The 23,007-nt window shown below is 35.1% G+C and overlaps 1 protein-coding gene across 16 annotated transcripts in view; it reads left to right on the top strand.

Moving 5' to 3' along the window:
- LOC121868794 (CUGBP Elav-like family member 4) overlaps nucleotides 1-23,007 on the top strand; it is a 227,719-nt gene that overhangs the window by 158,687 nt on the left and 46,025 nt on the right. For 12 of the 16 annotated variants that reach the window (XM_042369731.1, XM_042369717.1, XM_042369716.1 and 9 more), the window contains 5 exons: nucleotides 5,508-5,666; nucleotides 9,062-9,212; nucleotides 12,075-12,116; nucleotides 14,168-14,326; nucleotides 19,725-19,802. In XM_042369731.1, coding sequence (XP_042225665.1) covers nucleotides 5,508-5,666; nucleotides 9,062-9,212; nucleotides 12,075-12,116; nucleotides 14,168-14,326; nucleotides 19,725-19,802 — 589 coding nt within the window. The remainder of the gene's footprint in view (nucleotides 1-5,507; nucleotides 5,667-9,061; nucleotides 9,213-12,074; nucleotides 12,117-14,167; nucleotides 14,327-19,724; nucleotides 19,803-23,007) is intronic. The other 4 variants (XM_042369720.1, XM_042369722.1, XM_042369724.1 and 1 more) reach the window with 4 other exon arrangements.

Below are 23,007 nucleotides of genomic sequence, written 5' to 3'. Positions count from 1 at the left end.
TCTTTCCTTTTTTCTTTCTTTCCATAATTTTCTATTTATTTTTCACTATTTAATTCCGCATTGTGTCCAAATACAAGTTCTCCTACTTTTATTGTTTCCTAAGATGCGGTACAATGTCGTATTTTTTGATGACAGTCCGGGAAATTTAACGTGTTAGCTATTCCGTGCATCTAAAACACCTTACAATAAACGCCTATTGTTACCTTCATTTCTCAATTTGTGTGTTTGTGTGTGAGAGACGTTAAACAAGAAAATTGGACATTGAGTTAAAACACAACTGATTTTTAATGTATATATATTTGTTTTTTCAGTAATCATATGTATTAGATTTTGTCCTGTTCATCTGCTGTACAAAATTTCGATTTGTCTTTCATGACCACAAAAAAATGGGGTTTGATAATGGGAAACTATATATATATATATATATATATATAATTTTTTTTTGGGGGGGGGGGTTAGAAGGCTGGAAATTATTATAAGATAATTTGTTTTTTTTCCTTTTTTTCAAAATGTGGGCAGAGTGTTCAACGAATACGTATTAAATATTATATGCTTGCCTCCTGTCTTAATGGTTGCTGGTTTGTGCTTAGGGTACTAACAGTTCACTCAGCTGTGAATGGGTGCCTAAATTTACAGTTAGAGAAGCGAAGGCTATTGAGGACAGTGCCATCACACTGTTTCCTTGTGTACTGAGCCTCTGAGGCATAGTACAGATATTTATTGTATTGTATCTGCACTGCCCCTAACTGGGTGCCATGTCAATGGGGTTCACTTTTAATTTTCATCTTATCATTTGTAGAGATATTAATTAAGTAAAAATCTTGAAAGTTGACATTCATTTTGTACTTAAACAGTATGGATGAAAAGAGTATTGGCAAATATGTTCAATGCAATCAGGAATGGGCCAATAAAGCCACATCAAGGCTATCCAAATTTTTGGCCTGTATTAGCGGGATCTTGCTTGGTTTTACCTTGCATAAGTCATTAGAAGCACATATTTGCATAAATTTGGTGAGAAACAAAAAGAGAACTGGGGGAAAAATAATTTGGTCTTGAGAACTTTGGCCTTATTTTGTTTGTTAGAGGGTAATGACTATAAAACATTTCTAATGATCAAACTAAACATACATAGTCTACCCTAATGTTTGTTGTATGATATTCTCAAGGAGATAATATATTTGTTGGAATATGTTAGTTTTGGGTTATTATGGTTTTGTTGTAGAACAACAAAATTGTCATCATCAAAGGTTTAGCTGCAAGCAAATACCATAGTGGTGTCTTATTATATTGTACTGTTTACTGGAAGTAACCCAATAACCTCTTCAAGTTCAAACTTATTACTGTACTGTACAGTACTTGCTCTAATAAATGAGATCACAGGTGCAGGCATAAAACCAAGATTGGTGAATGGTACAGTACTGTAGTTGGTTATTACTGTATTGGTTAGGTCAGGTTAGGTCAAGGTGTAGTGTTAAGGTTATACGCTCAACTGTTCATTTGATTTATGCCACAAGAAACACAGGTAAAAAAACTGTGATAAAACAGTCACCAGAAGAACTTGCCAGTGTGGGGGAGTATAAATGTTGATGTTTGCAAGGTTAAAGTCAGCAGGCAAGTTTTGACATTAGCATAGTTCTGTTATCAGTGCTACCAATATTATACTGGAGATATCAGGACAAGTGACCTTACGGCTTTTGAACTTTTCAAGAGGTTACAGTCACCAAATGTCTTTTTTTAACATGAACCTATGCTTTACTTCACGCACCATGAATGCTTTATCCTCAAGAAATTCTGAAGCTGGGTAAATGGCATTGACTGAGAGATGTGTGACATGTTGATGTAGTTGAGAATAAGATGTGATACAAGTACATTACTGTTGCTTGTTATTATTTTTATTCGATAAAAAGTGTCCTACTAACAGGCACAGATATGGGACTTATAGTTATTGTTGTCCGTTGCAGCTTGTTAAAAGTACAGCTCCTCCCCGACTTACGACCTACTCGACTTACGACCACCCGCACTTACGACCTGCCTCAGTTGTACCAAAATTTTGTCAAATTACGTATTTTCGAGTCCCAACGTCAGTGATTGCGCTGTGTACTGAAAAAATTTTCGTTTGTAATTCACTTTAGAATGGCTGGCAAGCTTAAAAGTGAGAGTTTTGTGGTGCTGAGAAGAAAAAGAGACACCCATTTTAGATTTTCTTTGTATTATTTAAGCATTTTCAACTTACAACCTGGATTTGGGTCCCTAACCCCGTCGTAAGTCGGGGAAGAGCTGTACTCCGTGAAAGTGGGTCTAATTTCAGTATACAGTACAGGTATTATATTTCAGTAGATATCATAGTGAAGTCTATCTTCGACTGGTAGTTTATTTATATGCAGTTCAAGTGTGGTTTTAGGTTGTTTTAAGCTAAATATCAAAACAATTGGGCCAATAATTCTGCCTATTTTATGTCATTTCTGCAGTTACATAAAACCTTGATACGTATAAATTTTAATTTTATACTGTACTGTACTATACTGTATATATTGGACTGTTTTGGCTGTAACTTGGTTTAGCTCCTTGTCAGATCAGTATTGTACTGTACAGTACATTACTGTATTTTGGTTCATTTATTATTCTTTACTGTACTGTACTGTACAGTACAATAATACAGGTTGACAATCCCTTAATCGAAATACTTGGGGCCAGAGGAATTTCGGATTTCGGATTTTTTTGGTTTTCAGAATGGTTAGTTTATTTTTTATTTTATTTTTTTTGTTATGTGTATTAGCCCATCCGGGCATAGATCACTGACCCACATCAGGGCCTGGGGGGGGGGCGAAAATATAATAATAAAAATAATAATAATAATTCATAGGTCTAGGTCGTGTTTCTCACTTTTGATCTTTTTTTCATTCTTGTATTTCTTTATTATTATTAATATTATTTTATTATTACAGTACTGTATTATTGTTATTTTTATTAATTTTATTACATATTATTATTATTATTATTATTAATGTTATCATATTATTTTCTTTGGGTGCATTTTTATTAAAAATTTTATTAACTATGAATAATTATTATTATTATAATTATTATTACTATTACATTTCCCCCAGGCCCTGATGTGAGTCAGTGATCTATGCCGGGTGGGCTAATCCGTTTAAAAAAAAAAAAAAGACCCACAAAAGAAACTTATGGTTTTCAGAGCTTTTCGGTTTTTGGAATTTCGGATAAAGGGTTGTCAACCTATATATGATATCACAAAATTAATTCCTATCACAATAAAATGTACCATACAAGACCTTACAGTACCATACAACATTAACTTCCTATCATATACTGGACAGGTGTTTACTATGTACACTGTACTGTACCATAATGGCAATGTAAGACCCATTTTATTATAGTGCATAGTGTAGGCTGTTTTAGATGAGAAAGGTTAATGCCTCTCATTGTTTTATGAAAATTCAACAAAAAATTGGAAAAATTATAATAGAATAGCCTATAAATTGTTGACCAACACATTCTCACCTTTCCTCAAGTACTGTGCTGTTTACAATATTGGCTGATATTAATTTTAGGTGTTATGTTTTGCCAGCCATACAAACCAGTACTAATGCAGACAGTGGATTATGGTATTACAGTCTGCACTGTACAGTATTTTTTGCTGTTCAATTTCCTACATATCTCTCTGTAACTATATGTGACCTCTATTTTTGTCAGGTACTCTTGGGTTCTGGGTTTTCAAGACATAATCAAAAATAGAAATTTACCTTTTACTTTTATCCTCTTTGCCACTGATCGGCTCGTTAGCCGCTTGTGCGGTCCGTCACGTCTTTGTTACGCATTGTTGGCAATTACTGGGCATGCTCTGGCTCATGAATATATCAGAACCTTCTCCAGTGTTGGACACATTCGTATGTGATTACCGTACTGCATTTTTAGGGGGAGCTCATTTCTGCATTCAAAGGCAAAGTCATACATAAACGTTTAAGTATGCATGGTCATTCTTATGCACGTGTCTGTACTGTACTGTATATACATATGCATAAATATTAATTGTGCTTACAATTTTATTCATTCTTATTCTCATTTCTGTACCATGTTAACATTCCAGAATGCAAAGAGTATTCTTTTACAGTTGTGTATAGTCGCGGACAAAAGTACACTCCCTTGGTGAAACTAGAGTCACAGGAATGTGTCCCAGAATTTACTTACCCTGAATGTCATCTGGTGCGGACGTGCTGTTTTATCTCATTTGGGGTCGATACTGCTTCAGTTTGGGAGAGAGCCAACTTTTAACCCTGATTGTATAGTACAGTATCACTGACACACAGTTAGATACAGTTTACTCTCATTCAAATAAATATCTCTTCTGTACTTTACAGTACTGTGCTTCCTTATTCTTGGACATATACATTGAAAAGGCACCATTTTCACAAACTATATACAGTGCAGTATATAGTACTGTAGAGCCTCTTTCACAAATACTGTATGTATGCTTGAGTGAAAATAGATAGTGTGTGATGTCAATCCAGTACTTGCACATTTAAAAAAAAAAGTTTAAACTGAGGTTGTTGAATGAAATTGGCACAATTTGTCTTCTAAATTCTACTGTTGTTTTCTTTTCTCATTATATACACTATTCCCATTTTTTGGGGTTCATATTACTATAGTGTTTCTCCTTGACTTACGACATATTTGACTTACAACAGCCCGGACATACGACGGCCATGGTCGTATAAAATATTTTTCACATTACGTATTTTTGAGTCCCGACGTTAGTGATCGCGCTGTGTACCTGTACTAACAAATTTTTTTTTTTTTAATTCCCTTTAAAATGGCTGGCAAGCTTAAAAGTGAGAGTTCTCGTAGTGCTGAGAAGAAGAGACACCCATTTTAGAATTTCTATGTATTATTTTCGCCTTTTCGACTTATGACCAAATCGACTTACGACCTGGTCTTCGGGACGGAACCCCGTCGTAAGAGAATGTACTGTATTACAACCTTGCTATTCTCACTAGTTTCATCTTTTCTTTTTCCACAATGCATTTTTTTTCTCTCAAGACTTCCCCAATAGACATTTGTTTGATTAAAATGGAGTTTTCTACCATTTGCTTTCCAACTCAAAGCATCAGTCATGTCCCCTCAATCTTCCATGATCCACTATTATATTTTGGCCCATTTCTCTCTCCGTGTTCTATACACTCAATTTTTCCTTCATTCTTATACTATCCAATACCCTCTCACATAATTCCTTTGATCCTTACCATTTCCTCTCATGTCAACTTGCATTCACTTTATCCCTGTAGCCAGATTACTGTACAGGTGCTACTTCATTTCTACTTTTCCCTGATATACTGTACTCACAATTTGAACTTGTATATCATTTTTCACTTCACTCATGTCATTGAAGTGCTGTACAGTATTATCTTAAATCTCTCATATTACAAAATATGGTAACCTCTTGAATTTGTGAACTATTTTTTTTAGCTCATTACTCTTCCTTTTGACAGGGTGCATCTTCGAGTCTGGTGGTGAAGTTCGCAGATACGGAGAAAGAAAGGCAACTGCGACGCATGCAACAAATGGCTGGAAATATGGGTCTCCTCAACCCCTTTGTCTTCAACCAGTTTGGCGCCTATGGGGCCTACGCTCAAGTAAATGTGTCAGAGGTTAGTGATTAGTTGGTTAGGTACCAGTACCTATTTTTAATTGGCCTCTTGAAATTATGTATTTTACCTTTGATATTTATACTAAATAACCCAATCAGTTTTGAATAATTGGTCTCTTGAGGTCCAATGAGGGCCATCCACCGTGGGTCCAGTGTTTATACAGTATCTTAGGGGACTCGAGTACCCAGAGGCCAACAATATCCAGAAGGACCTCACTGGACAACACCTCTCTTACATCCTGACCAGGCAGGAATCAAACCCATAGCACAATGGTGAGATAAAAGTACACTGTCACAGTACCATGAACACAGTATGTACAGTAATTTATTAATGTGATAGTGCACTTGAGTTTCATGGAAGCTATTATTTTCATATTATCTTATCTTAATTATTAAAAAAATAAAGTTTGTGAATACAGTACAGTACAGTACAGTACTGTACTGTACTGTACTGTACTAAAAAGTGGTGGTTTTGAAAGGAGAATGAGTGATTTGGTGAAGTGTACTGTACATTACATTGCTGTACAGGTATACTGTACTGTAATAGGTAGACAGTACAGTACTGTACATTATTTTACGAACTAGAAGATGAGGATTGTCAGTGAAACATTAGAGGAGGTTTAGGAAATTAAGAATTGAGGATTAGTATTGTGGAAACATAGCACAGTGGGGGGAGAATGATGAGAGGAGAAGTACAGTACAGTAACTGGATACTTGAAGAGCATTAATACAAAAGGGAAAACTGCAAGTGTTTATGTAAAGAAAGTACTTGAGAGATATTATAAACCTTTTGACTGGCCTATGGAAAAATGAAATACGGATTTGTAAGGGAGCAGACAGGCTTGGAATTAACTCTGGAAGTGAATTATGAGGGTGTGGGTGGAAATTTTAGGCGAGAGGGAATGACCAAAGCTGAAATAACACAACATTGATGTTGGATTGCTGAAAAGCCAAATATCAGATGTGGATTTGGAGAAATACTGTGAGGAAGTTTGGACAAGTGGAAACAATGATGAATAATAGAGTAGAAAAAAAATTGGAAGTGAGGTAATTGTGACCAGTTGTTCGTAAGAGTTTCATGAAAAATAAATGAAAGGGAAGGAAATGAGTCATTGAAACCACTTGAAAACAGTTTTCTGGCTCGCAGCTTCATGTGCAGGATTTTGATGACTAGGTTAGGTGTTCTTTATGTCCAGGTTAGGTGTTCTTTATGTCCAGGTAACCATGTGCCCACAACAAGGCTAGTGAAACATAACATAGGGTATATGTACCTGGACTGTATCAATGAGTTCTGTTACCTTGGCGCTATGCTCAATTGCTAGACTCGGAAATGGCTGGAGGAAGTTTAGGGAGCTGCTGCATATATTGACAGCAAGAGGACCTTCCCTCTGCGTGAAATGAAGAATGTATGCAGCTGGTATGAGAAGTGTGATATTTTGTATGGCAATGCAAGATGGGCACCTAAAGAGGATGACATAAGTAGACTTGAACAAACTGAAATGAGAAGGGTGAGGTAGATATGTAATGTAACACTGAAAGACAGGAGTCCCTGTTTGGATCTGAGAGGCCAGCTTGGTATTGAGAGTATTGGTGAAGCCAGAGGCAGGCTGAGATGGTTTGGGCATGTGGAGAAAATTGATGGGGCTAATTAGGCTATAAGAGAGGAGGGATCAAAAGGAGAACAAGGGATAGGCCAAGAATGTTGTGGGGAGATGATGTAAGAAATGACATTAAGAGTAAAAAACCTGAGAAAAGAGAGTGCAAGAGGCTGTGCAGCATGGATTGCTGCCGTCGGGTAATTGCGGCTATCCCACACAAGCATGGAAAATTACCCTAAAACGAAGATGATGATGATGATGATGAACAGGTGTCCAACATTTATATATTTTATTACAGTTATTCGGCCTTTTTGAACAATGCAAAATTATTCCAGTTCTCAAAATTATTCAGGAAATATATTGGGTCAGTATGATGAGGATCAAGGGCCTATTGGGATGCAGCTTGTTGACAGTCATGCACTGCTCAGGACCACGCCAGACACACCACTGTGTGGCCTCAAACAAGAGGATTAAGCTGTCTGGCATGCTTTGTATGATAATATGAAAGTTACTGTAATAACCCAAACCTTTTGGAAAATATCTTCATAACAAATGAGTCGTAGTATTAAATGAGGTGATATCAAGCAATGTTATAGCTACAGTATACTGTAGTCAATTTGACAAGTGGTTTTCTAGGAATTTATGATAGAAATCAATTTGTGACACTTAGCAAAAGGATATTAAGTAAGTTATATTGTACCTAGAACTAGTGAAACACAAAAAAAGTTAACAAAATTTTTTGGAGTGTTACAAATCTTTTAATTGTGCTCCCCATTTGGATGGACCATAATGAAAATTCTCTATATGGGCTCTTCTGAAGTTAGATGCCCTGCTACCCTGAGATTATGCTTCTGTAGCATTTTTGTCATTACTATCTCTAAATGGAGTTATTGGAAATTATTTCCAGATGAGAAGTTGACTGCCGTGACTGATTGCTCTGATTTTTTTTTTTTTTTTTGGGATTAGCCCACCTGGGCACAGGTCACTGACTCACATTGGGGCCTAGGGGGCGAAAATTTAATAATAATAATAATAATAATAATAATAATAATAATAATAATAATAATAATAATAATAATAATAATAATAATAATAATAATAATAATAATAATAATAAAGAAATACAAAAATGAAACAAGAATCAAGAGAAACAATATATGTATGTTGTGTTGTCAAAGTAAGAGAAACAATTGAGACCCTGCAATTGTGTTTAAATGAGGCAGAAAATCAGATCAGCAACCTAGGACTAGGTCACAATTTTCATGATGCCATATGGCAGCAGGGTCTACCATTAGACAACACATTATGCTTCCAATATCTTCCCAGGCAGTAGTACCTCCCTGTTTGGTAGCTACCTACTACCTACAGCATATTACTGCATACATTACTATACTTTATCCTCTTTGTCTCTGATTGGCCTGTTAGCCGCTTGGGCGGTCGGTCATGTCTCTGTAATGCACTGTTGGGAAGTACTGGGCATGCACTCACTCCAGAATGTATCAGGCCAGTGTTGGCAAAATCTGGTTTTAAATGAGCTCACACTTGGTGTCATCACAACACACACTGGCAGGTTATTCCAAGAATTCACAACTTACTCCAAAAAAGTTTGCCCTGACAATTTATATTGTTTCTTCATAAGCTGTATTCCTGCTGATATATGAAATGTGTATTTAGGTTTTCATACCCCCCATAGTAGTATCTAAATTATATTTCTGTAATTGACTTATAAAAAGCATTTTCCGGAAACTTTTAAGACTTTTTTCTTTTGCAAGTAATGTTTGTATGTGTTTTCCAACAGCAGCAGTTCATGCAGCAGCAGGCAGCACTGATGGCTGCTGCTTCACAGGGTACCTACATCAATCCTATGGCAGCCCTTGCTACCCAGATGCCCCATGCTGCTGCGCCCTTGGCCAATGGCATTACCAGCCCAGTCGTCCCGCCCACTTCTGGTAAGGAATAAGATGCTGTGTTGGTATTGTTGGTACTCTTGATGGCTGTTGATTGGTTTTCTCAATGTCAGATTTCATTTTATACTGGCTACAGGGATGGTCTTGTTAAATAGTAGTTTAGCTTGTGTCCAGTCATTACCTCTGATGGGATAGCTGTCTGTGTTTGGTAGTTAGTGTGCATGTTCATGGTCATCATCCCACAACTCTTCATAGCTGCTAGGAATTAAACTCCAGCTTTAATGTCAGATGATATTGTTAGGTATCAAGATGTTAGACTAGCCTAGATTAATAGCCCAGAATATATTTTCACCACATGAGTTATACTCAGAATTTCACTACAGGTAGTAGTACATACAAAAAATAAATAATTATAAACATGCACTAAATTACCTTGAGATACAAGCCATGTTGCTCATAAAACAGAACCCATAGCTGGTGCACGCCTGGCAGAAATATAATTTTGTGATGAATGGTACCATAAAGATGCTCAAGAAAGTAATTAACTAGTGAACAAAGCAATTTGAACATGTACTCTTACATTCTCCTCTAAGTGGACCTATGTGGTCTGTGATATCAGCTCTTGGTCTTCATTTGTAATACTGCCCTGTCCAGTTTTATTATTTGCATCATCAATCTTCTCACTGCAATGGAATACCTGTACATTGTAATGATAGTTATAAATAAATAGGGGTTTGTGTTTACAATACAGGGTATTAAAATGTTAATTAAAGCACTTATGAACTGTATTTTAAAGCTAATTCCTTTTACGCCATTTTCCAATGTGTGGGATGATCCTCACAAGAAAATAGCTCTGGGTTCTCACTTGAAAGTGGTCTGCTGTGAGCATACCATAATGAATAGCACCTTATTAGCCTTTGCTAGCTTGTAGCTCTAACTTGCCCTCAATGAGGTGGTAGTGTACAGGGATACATTTAATCTATGGTGTTCCATACAGGCTCATGTGGCAGGCATATAGTTCTGACTGAGCAGATCTTAATATTCTTAAGAGAATTTTAGAATAAACTAGTAAAAGTGAGATTTATTATTAATGAATTTGTTTGCATATGTATTACATATTGTATTCTTTTTTGGAACTCCTTTTTAATGTGGATTTCCATGAAGAATTTTCACAAAACATTTTTATTTGCTGAAATAGTACCATACAGTACTGTATTGTATTACATTACTGCCTTACAGTTTCACTCCAGACATATCTAAGAGAGGCATGAAGAACATGAGGGGGAAACAACAAAAAATTAAATCAGTTATTTCAAATAAGTGCCCAGCCATGGACAGATGTCCTCAATGAGGCCAGACCTTGTATGGGAATATAAAAAATGGAATGGCAGTACAGTAAATAATCATATATAAAAGTTTGTAACAATTTGTTATGAGGTATGAAATATATAACCTTGAGAAATTGCTAAGGTTTAAAATTACTAGTTTGTGATGTATTTATTTGTTAGTACACATTTGGCCACTGCTGAGTCAGTCACTATAAAGAAATCTTGTTCATTTATTCTTAATATCCAGTCACCTACAAAGTTTGGGAGGATGTAGTTTCTTTACCATTCATGTCCCATTACCACTTGGTCAAGGTTTGTGTTTGAGGTTTGTTATACCTGTACTGATATCTAACACCAATGATGAGGTATAGTTGAAATATAGGAGATAGGGGAATCTTGATGTGTTCTTCAAGTTCATGTACTTATTAAGTTTGTTAAGCCATTAACATATTAAGCAAATGTAGGGGACAAGGGGATTCATATTGTTTTGCTTTACCCCTTGTTATATACAAGAATGTCTATAAGCTAAACACACACAAAAAAAAATGGGCAGCATGGATTGTCTCTTATTGAATGCAAATCCTTGCCCCTTGGATAGTTTGCTCTCAATACTGATGATATTTTACCTTCTAAAATGGCAGCTACTTTTTCTTAGAAAAGTAACTGTAAAGTAAGCCCATATAATTTTCAAACTTGTTAATGTTACCTGTAAACTTTATGAAATTGCATAATTTCTTTCAGAACAATACACTACAGATTTTCTGATAATAAAGGCTAATCTGTATGAAAGAAATTTCAATGATATAGTTGGGCAGAAACTATAGTTGTAATATCTTAGACCCCTCCCTGCATCTGTCAGTTAGTTCATTAAATTCTTATATCACCTTTCTTCACAGGGAGTTATCACTGTTGTTAAATTGCAAGAAGAATGAGATACTTGTGGAATATCACTGCTTTTATGATCATTTTTTTCATCTTGGATGTAGTGAGGAATTCCATTGTAAACTTGAACAGTATTACATAATATATCTGTAGAGATATTAGTCTTGATATTGTACAATTTTATGCTGCTTTATTACAGCACATTAGAAATTAAAATTAAAATTATCCTCATATACCTGTTCTACCATACAAGGGTGTAGCTTATGATGCCTTTAATTGTAGATGGAACTCAATAAAATGTGGTTAATTGCTTTGGTAACACTGACACATTTTTTGACTACACTCACACACGTTACATTTCCTAATTATTCAGTGGACCTAGTACAAAACAATGTTATAGAAAATAGTACAGCACCATCACTCCGGGAAAGGAAGCGACGAGTGCTGCTGGTCACAAGTTCATTTAGAAATTGGCATACATGAACAGTAGTCATTTCATTGGTGGTTCATATCATAGAGCATATATCATTTATTTTATCTTTAAATTCCCTGAATTATATGTAATCGTTAAAGCTAAAAAAAAAAATTTCCATTTATTTGCAAATATCATGAGTATCAAACTTAAGACGTTCAGACCTCCTACAAGACAGATCATACATGACTGACGCTAACAGACGTCATTCCATCTTTGCAGCATCTGTGCCACTGGTGTGGGACATACAGAGTTCAAAAGTTGGTAAGTTTAGTAGAGAGTCAGCCCCAGACGAACCCTAGTTTAGCCACTGAACTTTGCGCCCGAATTCTAAAAACCTTACTTTAGGTTGCATATACATCACTAGGTCAAATTTTGATTGTCAGTTGGTTGGTTCTCATCTCTAAACCTGCAATCAGAGACAGCCAATTGCCTTTCACAATTGTCTTAAATCATTTCTTAAGAATTCGGGCTTTGCTTACGTTGCTTTAGATTAGAGTACTTATCTGGAAATGACCAAGTCATATTGGACTAAGTTCACCCCATCATCACATTTATCCATATATGGTTGGTAGGAGATAGTGCTGGGTTATGAACTTTGCAGGATCAAAATTTTGTGCAAGAGTAATAATTAAATGGTCAAAAGTTTCAAGTTACTTTGATGGCATTTACAGGATCTAGAAATTTTTGAAACATTGGTTTTTGATGTGACCATTTTTATCGGTACTGTACAAGCAAACTGCCTGTAATATGTATGTGTAGTGCACTTTTGAGTAGTAATTCTTAATGAAAAATACATGCTAAAACTGAGCTCAATCAACATATGTTCTCGAGGTCACCCTTGAGGAAGTTATCTTGTTAATGGACAGATCACATAATTAAAGCATTATAATTACAGTAATTGATAAAATATGTTGAGATCCCTGTTTGTTCATTTTAAACTTGGCTTTCTCCTAAAATCCATTTTTTATCATCTTAACCCTCCTTATCTTCCCTGTCTTGTTTCTTTTGTGTATAAATTCCTGTCTAGTGTTCGTGGCACCTCTGTGATTCACACTTTCTTTGTTAATTAGGACGGCGTTTGCAAAGTTTTCTGTGAGATCAGGTTGAAAGTGTATTTTAATACAAGAATGTGGATACAGTACTAGGGTTGAAGTATCAAGAATGTTTAGTTACAAGATACAGTGTATATGTTTGATATAACTAGTATAAACGGTATTTATATATTTTGATATCATAATTAACTTGGTTAACGCCGTTTGAATGGTCATCGCAACTTTGGTGTTGTTGTTGTTGTTATTGATGTTGCAAAATTCCAGTGCTGTTATTGTTATCTCTGTAAATGTTTGTTGATGTTCCTGAGAGTAAGTTTTGGTAGGTGTTTGCTAATTAGGTATATATTATTAAAAGGTCCTAATATACAAAACATTTATGTAAATATTAGAGTGAGCATAATGATAAAACATTCATTAATCTATGGTAATGTGAAAGTTGTCTACCAAAGCTTCCTTCCTTTTGTGAGATGTCTATGGTGCAATGTTCTATCAAAGTGAAGTGACTGCAACACTCCTAGTTAAATTGAAGTATCTTCTCTTCTTAGCAGTCACTTCCCTGTGATGGGATGCTTACTAACCATTCAGTTCTTCCACTAAATATGTGCATTAATTTCAGGTTAAGCTGGGCCCTGGGAATATGGTTGAACATGTATGTTTGACAGTTCGGACTTGTTACACCAATAGGCTAGATAAAAAAAATGCACAGAGCACTGTGTTCTGTGATTATTTAATTAAAATGTAATCTGGAATATCAGTGGCTCCATCAGTTATTAATGAATTGGGTTAATCTTATGAAATAAAATGTTTGAGTTTTGAATTTTCAGAAGTTAGTGTTTAGTAGAGGAATATTGGGTTACCATGCTCATATATGCAGAGCAAAGCCTTTAAGATATTGAAAAGAATGTTAATTGCATTCATCTTCTCGTAAGAAATATTGTATTTTCAATAAAGCGATGTGTTTTACTCAAGGCTTGAGTATTCCTACTATAGATTTAATTGGGATATTCAGGTACTTGTCGAAGTATGACTGTGGTTGCCTCTCAGCTCATGGTGGATTCCATATCCTAAATTAGAGCCCTGCCTTAGGTTGCTCTTGCCCTCTGGATGGTATCCATCACCTGGTGGCTTGCATTCCCCATGCAGGTCCCTATCCCAGGTTGTCCCCTACCCCAGGTGGCTAAATCCCTCAGGCGCTCTTTGCCCCTGGTGGACTCTGTACCACCTGCTCTGCGCCTGATAAGTGTTGCAATGTCTCCCCAGGTGCCAGTCAAGCTCAGCCCGTAAACGGCGCATTGCCCTCCATGCCTTCCCCTACGATGCAGAATTTCAATATAGCTCCTCAGCCAGGGCCCAATAGCCAGCCAGGCGGGAGCGAGGGGGCTGTGTTTGCCAATGGCCTCCCTCAAACCTTTGCTGCACGTAAGAACTTTTCTAAAAACTTTCCACCAACAGTATCTCTATACTTATGTTACTTGCCTGCTATATACAGATGCGTTGCCAAGGTCAACTTTATTTTTTTTCTTTATAAAGCTCGGGTTTATACTGTGCATATTTTGGCTTAATTATAATTTTATCAGGTTTCTGTATCAAGATATTTGCCAGGAAAAAGTGAAATTCTTCCTATGAAAAGAAAGAGAAAAGAATATTATTTATTCCTGAGGTTAAAGTTCATTACGATATATATATATATATATATATATATATATATATATATATATATATATATATATATATATATATATATATATATATATATATATATATATATATATATATATATATATATATATATATATATATATATATATATATACATACATACATATATATATACATACATACACGGGAAAAGGGAAACAATGGAGCACCTTAGCTTTCGTCTTTATTCAAGACTAGTCACGTCACCCCCCTTCTCTTAAGCTCCTCTACGTGTGTGTTGGTGTGGGGATTAGTGGATGACATCATTATGACCTGACCTCATGTTTTTAAGGTCACCTTGTTTATTTAAGCCTCTCTCTGTCCATGTAATCCAGTTGCCTCTGAAGATGTCTTGAATAAAGACGAAAGCTAAGGTGCTCCGTTGGTTCCCTTTTCCCGTGTGATTTTATCAAGATTTATCATATCCTCGTTTTCATTGTGGAGCTACATGAAATATATATATATATATATATATATATATATATATATATATATATATATATATATATATATATATATATATATATATATATATATATTGCACTTAAGCCTTAAAAAGCAAGTGAGGTCGTTGTCGAATAGGTATAACTTTTTGTTTTTATTGCTCAAAATCAAAGGAATTTAATTTGTACATGTTAAAATTTTATCTATTTCATGAAGGCATAATTTCCCATCATAAAATAGCAAAATTATACCTAAAGTAGGTCAGGTCAGGTCAGGTCAGGTTAGGTTAGGTTAAGTTTTATCTGAAACTTTTCATTTATAGGTACTGTACATGTATTTTTATAACCTACATGATCATTTATTACCGGTCAGAAGTTTCCCAAAAAGATAAATGCAAAGGAGTTATCACTAATCGGTTAGTGGACACCCAGTGTGCAGTGGGGTAAAGGCTTCAGAGGTTGGAGAAACATGCTTCTCCAAATGAAATACAAATTTTCTCATTAGTTATGATCTTTCAAAGTTAATCAGTTTTAATAATATTAGCTACTACGTACAAGCTTCTCACTTCTGAAAATGAAAATTTTATTTAAACTTAGAGGTTCATTTTGTCTTGAAGGTGTAATGAGGCTTTACATACCATTTCAGAGAATTTACAGTGTTCAGTGGTACTGTATATCAAGTATTAAATTTTTGTACAACAGTAAGTTTGTCCCCTATACTGGATGATATTTGGAGAAGAGCAGGTCTTTTTTTTTAAGACATATGTTAAGATGTAAATAGCAGCTACTTGGAGACTGAAATGATGATCACAAAGTACATCAGGCTATTGCATTCATATAAACTGTTAGGTATTTATTTTCAAAATTCTTCCAATAACTGCACATCCTATTATAGATTGTTCTGGGCAAATAATCAAAGTCCCCTTTTAGTGGGAAAAAATGCATGCTTTTTAGGTCTTTTTATGTTTTATATTTTTATGCACCCCGATTGGAAGTCTTGAGAAGTACCATTGTTTAGTTTTTAAAAGTGCACCTAGTACAAATCTGTTGAGGATTACATGTTCTGTAATTTGAGAGGTAATCATGTTGGTTCTTTTTTATTACATTCTGTATAGGGGTTTAAGATTTCTTCTATTTACTTTTGTTATAAAGAATTAATCAACCCAGTAAATTCCCCTTATGACCTGTAGATAACCTAAAAATTAAGCAACCTTTCTTTGTGTTTGAGGCTTCCCCAAAAGCCAAACCTTTCGAATATAATGATGACATCAAATTCAGTACTCTAGTGTGTCATTCCTATCTTCAAAATGGCATTTGATTATTTGGCCTCGGCAGTTCCTGAAGGGAAACTGCAAATATTAGAGCGAGTTTCTGCAAGCTATCAGTAGGGGCATTATGGAAATAAAATAGCTTGATCGCCAACTTGTTGCTTACTGTATGTATTCTGGGCATTATTCCATCCCCGAGCAGCAGCAATTTGTGAAGAAGTATTGAAAAAAAAAAATTGCAATGTCTTGAAACACCACCTTTCTTAAAGTCATTAGTATAGAGAGACAAAGTATGAGGAACTATTCAAAGATTTTATGTAGACCATCAGATGCAGTACAAACTTCTTTCAAATTTTATGTAAGACATAATACAATACATTAGTTTCAAGATACACTTTGTACCTGAAGGTTTTAAAATATATTTCTTATATTCAGTAGTGAGAAGTTCACCTGAACTTATTCTTTTCAATTGTACTAAATTCAAAGAACAGCAACCTACAAACAGAACATTAATCTTTTAAATTTGTGCAGGTGCTGATTACCTTATATTCTGAGTAAAATGAATGCCCCCCCCTCCCCTCTTGTTTCAGTGTGTTAAGTAGGTAAGAGTATGGAGTACATACTGTATGGTTAGGATCAAGACTAGTGAAATGGAATTCTGCATTTGGGATGCTTTCTCCAGAAAGTAAAGGTAGATGGGTGCTACTATAGCGTACAGTCTACAAAGATACAGTATCTTTAGTCTAACCTGACCTAACCTAACCACACCACTGTATCTTGTAGACCACATTCTATAGTAGCACCGATAGATGATTAGGCATATATTTACTGTAGCTTTTGTGATTAAATTTTACAACTCGTTCTGTATATTTTGTTCATCTGCCAGGGTTAAAAAATTTAATTCCTATTATCTAATTGATCTCTTTTAGGGATGAATTTAAAATGGTTAAGAAACATATGTATTGGTCAAGTTTATATGAAACAATTAGGAAAGCCTTTTTCATACCTGTAGTCTCGTTCTGAAAATTTTTCTTTCTTAACCCACATTCACAGCATATTGAGACGATAAGTTATGTGTTATGTGCATCTATGCAATACAGTACACCACAGTGAAAAGGAAAAAAGTAATCACTTAGCAGTAAGAAGTACAGTACATAAGTGGATATAGACTAGTGTACTGTACATGTACACATATTCACATGCATACCATTAAACAGATTCTGTTTTATATTAGAAGGCTAAACAAACATTCACACATTAAAACACAGGCATACCAGTAATCATATGCATTTATAAGAGTGCTCATTTGTACAAGTTCACATAACCATGCACAGTTATAATTGTATGTTCCAACACTTGACAACCATACACCAAATGATTACCTACAATTTGCAGGTTGAAACCAAATTTCATACCATTGCAAGTACACAATGATTTGCAAATTTACAACTGTACATTTGTGTCTAAATACTCACACACACACATACACTTGTTTGCACTTGTTTGTGAGTGTACACATAAAGATGCATTTACAGCACAGCACAGTACAGTATCATTGAATTCGAACTTAAAGTTAATTTGCACTAAATATCTTGTACTTACTACTAACATGTTGTTGTGAAGGAGAGCGCATCATGATAGGTACAGTACTTTATTTCAGTACAGTGGACAGAAAACATTGTAATTATTGTTAATCTCCTTGCATAACTGTTAGTCATGTAAGGATATTTAATATGTCCATTGATAAAGGACATATTGTACAAATAGATAATTTTATATTGCCAGAAGTTTTGTGACTTAAAGAAGTCTACCAGTTTTGTATTCTTATCCAATATATTTCTTGAGCTTTAGTTTTCATTATTTGTGTTACCATGGCTTCGCAACTGTATGTAGAGATATTTTAGATTACATTAGATACTTACAATCAACATGGATTCGTGCTGAGCCCAAGGTTAGCCACTCACAGGAGCAGAAAACACAGCATAATGGTTGCCATATTTGTTCTAATTACTCAAGGACAGAAATGATATTCTGCCTCATAATTTTGCTGTGATTTTTGCTCCTTTTAAACTATAAGCTTAAGATCTCTGTATCCCTCCACATTTTGCCCGTTAGAATAGTAGTTCCTTGCTATTTAGGATTCCTTAAAATAAGATGTATCCTTAAGGCTCAAGCCCATTTCGGCAAAACATGCTTGCCATCCTCATCCAAGGCGAAGGTTGTGTCCAAATTGCTCGCCCCCACTGGTGGTGTGTAGGTCTTGCTTAGCTTAATATAGGAAGTGTTCATGTCTATTTTGTACCATTCATCCATTATATGTTAGCTTATATGTCATCATGTGCTTGTCTCTTTCTTACTTGTCTTTATCCACCTTCTATTGTTTTCATTCATATTTTACTGTTAGATATATCATATGTTGATCTGGTTTTTGGTTTGTGATGTAGATATATGTTTACCACATAAATTTTATGATTATCTTTTGATAACTTCAAAATGAGTAGCATAAATTTTAAAGTGATATTTTTGTTTCTTGTTTAAAACAACACAAATTCTTCACTGTAATATTGCTTACCATAGTTTGTATTACAGTATACAGTAGTTATTTTCCATTAATAGATTACTGTACCATATATGATAAAATGTAATTACAATATTCAAGTACACATGTAGTATTGGTATGAACTTAGTGATACTGTAGTGTATTTGTATTTACATAATCAACAGCAAAACTGTATTATACAAGTATATTTGAATTTTCATTACAATACAGTACATGTACAGGTATTCAGTGTTTAGCATGTTAGCTTCATAATACAGTACAATGTTTGTGGCTTTTATTTTATTTTATTTTACTTTTGTATGAAAATATTGAAATAAAATCAGGAAGATTTATATGATTTAACAATAATATCTAGAACTTAATTAAACAGGAGCATATTTAGCAGATGAGATATCTCCTTTGCTTAGGAAAATATAATATACAGTACCTATATATTGCTTTGAAGATAACCTTATATTGTATTTACAATACAAAGAAACATTGCACATGATAAAATTTTCTGAAAAAACCAACACAGAAAGAATTAATAATTGATCAATTAATAATTTAAAGATTATTTGTTTTTACAGTAATACAAAGCTAACCTTTGAAATTATACTCACGGTATAACAACAAGCTAATAAGTCACAATTAGAGGGACAGTTGTAATGCTATTACAAAGATGTTTTTTGATACACTACATGACACAGCACCCTACACAAGAAGGTGATCACAAGTTTCAGCTTTTTTCTCTCTCTCTCTCTCTCTCTCTCTCTCTCTCTCTCTCTCTCTCTCTCTCTCTCTCTAAAATGCTTAACTGTAAATAGTTACTTATCCAGGGGGCTAACCTTAGACATTCACTTCAACAGCCCAGCCAATCCCTAATGGTGAAGCCGCCACACTGCAGCCTTCAGCAGCCTACCCGGGCATGCCTTACTCCGGTGTTGGTAAGTAGTTTTCCTATTTTTATGTTTTTGTTTTACGTGTTTACCATGCAGTACTGATTATTTTTTGATGTTGATGTTGCTGTTAGGAGATGGATTTTGTGCGGTATCTGATGGTATATATTTTTTTAATAGAGCTGTGTAGATTTTAATATTGTTTAATAATATGGAAACGTTTTTGTTGATGTATGAGTCATATCATTGTTACTCAAAAATATGTTAAAAAATTTTTACATGCTATCAGATATCTCTTAGAAATGGGAAGAGTAAGCTGCCATTCCCACATTTCTTAGTATTATATATTTCAATTGTTTGATATTCTTTCCCTATGCTTTGTATGTGCATTGTCGTTCACTTACCAAAGTTTTGTATTTTTTTGCATGGTTTCTATATATTTTGGTTGGTGTTCACCCCTGTGTGGCCTCTTGTTCTTTATCTCACTCAGATCTGGCATTTTCTGCCAATTATTTTCCATTCATACTACTCCCTCAACCTTCTCACTGAAAGGTTTTTTAGAAGTCGGCAAAAGATATTCCAAAAGATGTTAACACAACTCTCTTTTTGTACAGTATATCAAATATGCACATGCTTGTGTATACACACACACACACACACACACACACACACACATATATATATATATATATATATATATATATATATATATATATATATATATATATATATATATATATATATATATATATATATATATATATATATATATATATATATATATATATATATATATATATATATATATATATATATATATATATATATATATATATATATATATATATATATATATATGCATGCATGCATATTGCATCATCACTTTACAATACAGGGGTATTCATAAATACAGTACAGTATTCACTCTTTCATACTCACTTATACATACACACTGTGTGCACAGGTCATGTAAGTCTTGCAAAGGATTAATTATATTTGCAGTTCCCCAGTTTTTTCATCGACCTATTTTTTGTTAGTTCATAAACAAAGAAAGGAGAGTGATAAAAAGTAGTTGTAGTAGTACAGTATACAGTATATGGAAGCTCTTAAGGAACATGTTCAGGAGGTATAGAAGTGGCAGATACTGCAGTAATATACCGGTTTATTAACCGGTTCCTGCATTGCCATGATCTGCACACATTGCACCATGTATTGTGTGTGTAATGTAGTAATGTTTATCAACCGCAAGCAGTGTGTGGTGATTAATGGCACGAAATCATCATCCGTACCTGTCACAAGCGGGGTACCACAGGGCAGTGTTTTAGGCCCGCTGTTGTTTGTTTCATAAATGACATGCCTGATGTACACTCCTCCATACAAATGTTTGCTGATGACACCAAGTTATTTTGGGAAATCAAGAACCAAGCGGACTGTGAAGAGCTGCAGAAGGACCTCTGTGGGCTCCAAGAATTGTCGAAGAAATGGCTGCTGAGATTCAATGTCACAAAGTGTAAGAGGATGCACCTGGGGCATACCAACGGTAAGGAGGCGTATCATATGTCCCAACAGGATGAAGAAACTGCAATATTTGAGACAATGTGAGAAGGACCTAGGTGTGTATGTTGACAATGAGCTGAAGTTCTCGAGCCATTGCGAGAAGAAGGTAATTCAGGCAAATAAATTATTGGGTCTTATAAGAAGGTCGTTCAGTTATCTAGCCGGTCCGTCCCTCGTAACGATCTTCAAGAGTGAAGTGCTTCCCCATTTGGAGTACTGTCACCCCGTCTGGTCCCCGAGATATTCTAAGGACTGTCAGTTGGTTGAAAATGTTCAAAGTAAGGCCACCAGACTGGTGCCTGCACTTCGGCACCTCAGCTACCCTGAGAGATTGGAGCTCCTGAACTTCCCTAGCTTATACTACAGACGGGCAAGGGGTGACCTAAGTGTGGTGTATAACACCTTTATTATTAAACAATATCTTCCCTTGAAGAGGGTCGTCGTGTTTCAACCCGAGTTTTAAAGTAAATGAGTCCTGAGGGACACCGCAGTACTGTACTTAACGGGATGGTGTAGCATTAAAATTAACTAATTCCAATACGGGGTATTATAAATTATTTTTATTGGAATTAGTTAATTTTACCGCCACACCACCTTGCTTCCTTAACTGGGCTTTTAGTTTTAGGGCTTTCGACAACATTTACAAAAATGAGTTGTACAGGGAATATGGAATCCCTTGTATAGCAGCAGCAAATCATGTGTCTACTTCTGAACTGTCCTCATAGTCCAGCACAAACGTAATCAATGACTGACACATCATAATTGCAGACCAAATATCTGATGCTAACTTCCTAAATTTGAATTCTTCAAGCAACAGTGCAGTAGCAATTGGTTTAAATTTTTATTTTTTTTCACTTATATCAGCATATTTTGGAGCCGACAAATACTGGGAAAGTTCATATAAGGAACTCTTTTTGTCATTAATATCTCTTATTGCTATATAAGTCACCAGTGTGACAATCACAAACAACTAACTCACTACCCTATATCGTACACCTCTCCCTTCTCTTATCTCAATTATCCCTCAGCTCAATGAACTTTGTTTCTTAATCAAACTAACTTCATTTAGAGCATTATATTTTGAGGGATCATCAAGTTCTCTATTTGTTGCCAATCAGGGTGCACAGACATCATCGCTGCAATTAATTAGCTTGAGCGAAAATGCCTGAGTGAGCATCGTTACCCGGAAGGGTTGACAGTGCTGAGCTGCTACCATAGATCTCAATTGGCAACATCGTTCACTATTACTCTAGCAATATGTATTGGGTTGAGTATTCCACCCTGAATGGTTCTCATAAAACCCATATTAAGGATACAAGGTCCATCCCAACATAACTAGATTGCTAGTAGGACCGGGAGGTTAGCATTCTGGAAGGAACACTCAGGCTAGCAGCCTCACTAGAGTTCGCCTGGAAAGGCTGAACCTGCTACTGAGGACATCACTAAAAGAGTTATGATGAGAAAAACTTAACTCTGGCCTTCATGCTGAGAGTAATTAGAAAACCCAGGGCGCAAGCCCGAAAAGTTTTGTGAACGAACATAAGAGGAGGGAGAGAGACAGCCACATAAATCATGGTATTCATACTAGTACGTGTATAATTGGGACAAAGAAAATTGTATACAGTGTGTGTGTGTATATATATATATATATATATATATATATATATATATATATATATATATATATATATATATA

This window comes from Homarus americanus, unplaced genomic scaffold (genome assembly GCF_018991925.1).
Source record: "Homarus americanus isolate GMGI-L3 unplaced genomic scaffold, GMGI_Hamer_2.0 scaffold30535, whole genome shotgun sequence".
Classification (NCBI taxonomy): Eukaryota; Metazoa; Arthropoda; class Malacostraca; order Decapoda; family Nephropidae; genus Homarus; species Homarus americanus.
Note: the sequence above shows the minus strand (reverse complement) of the source record. Positions and strands in the feature narration are given on the sequence as shown.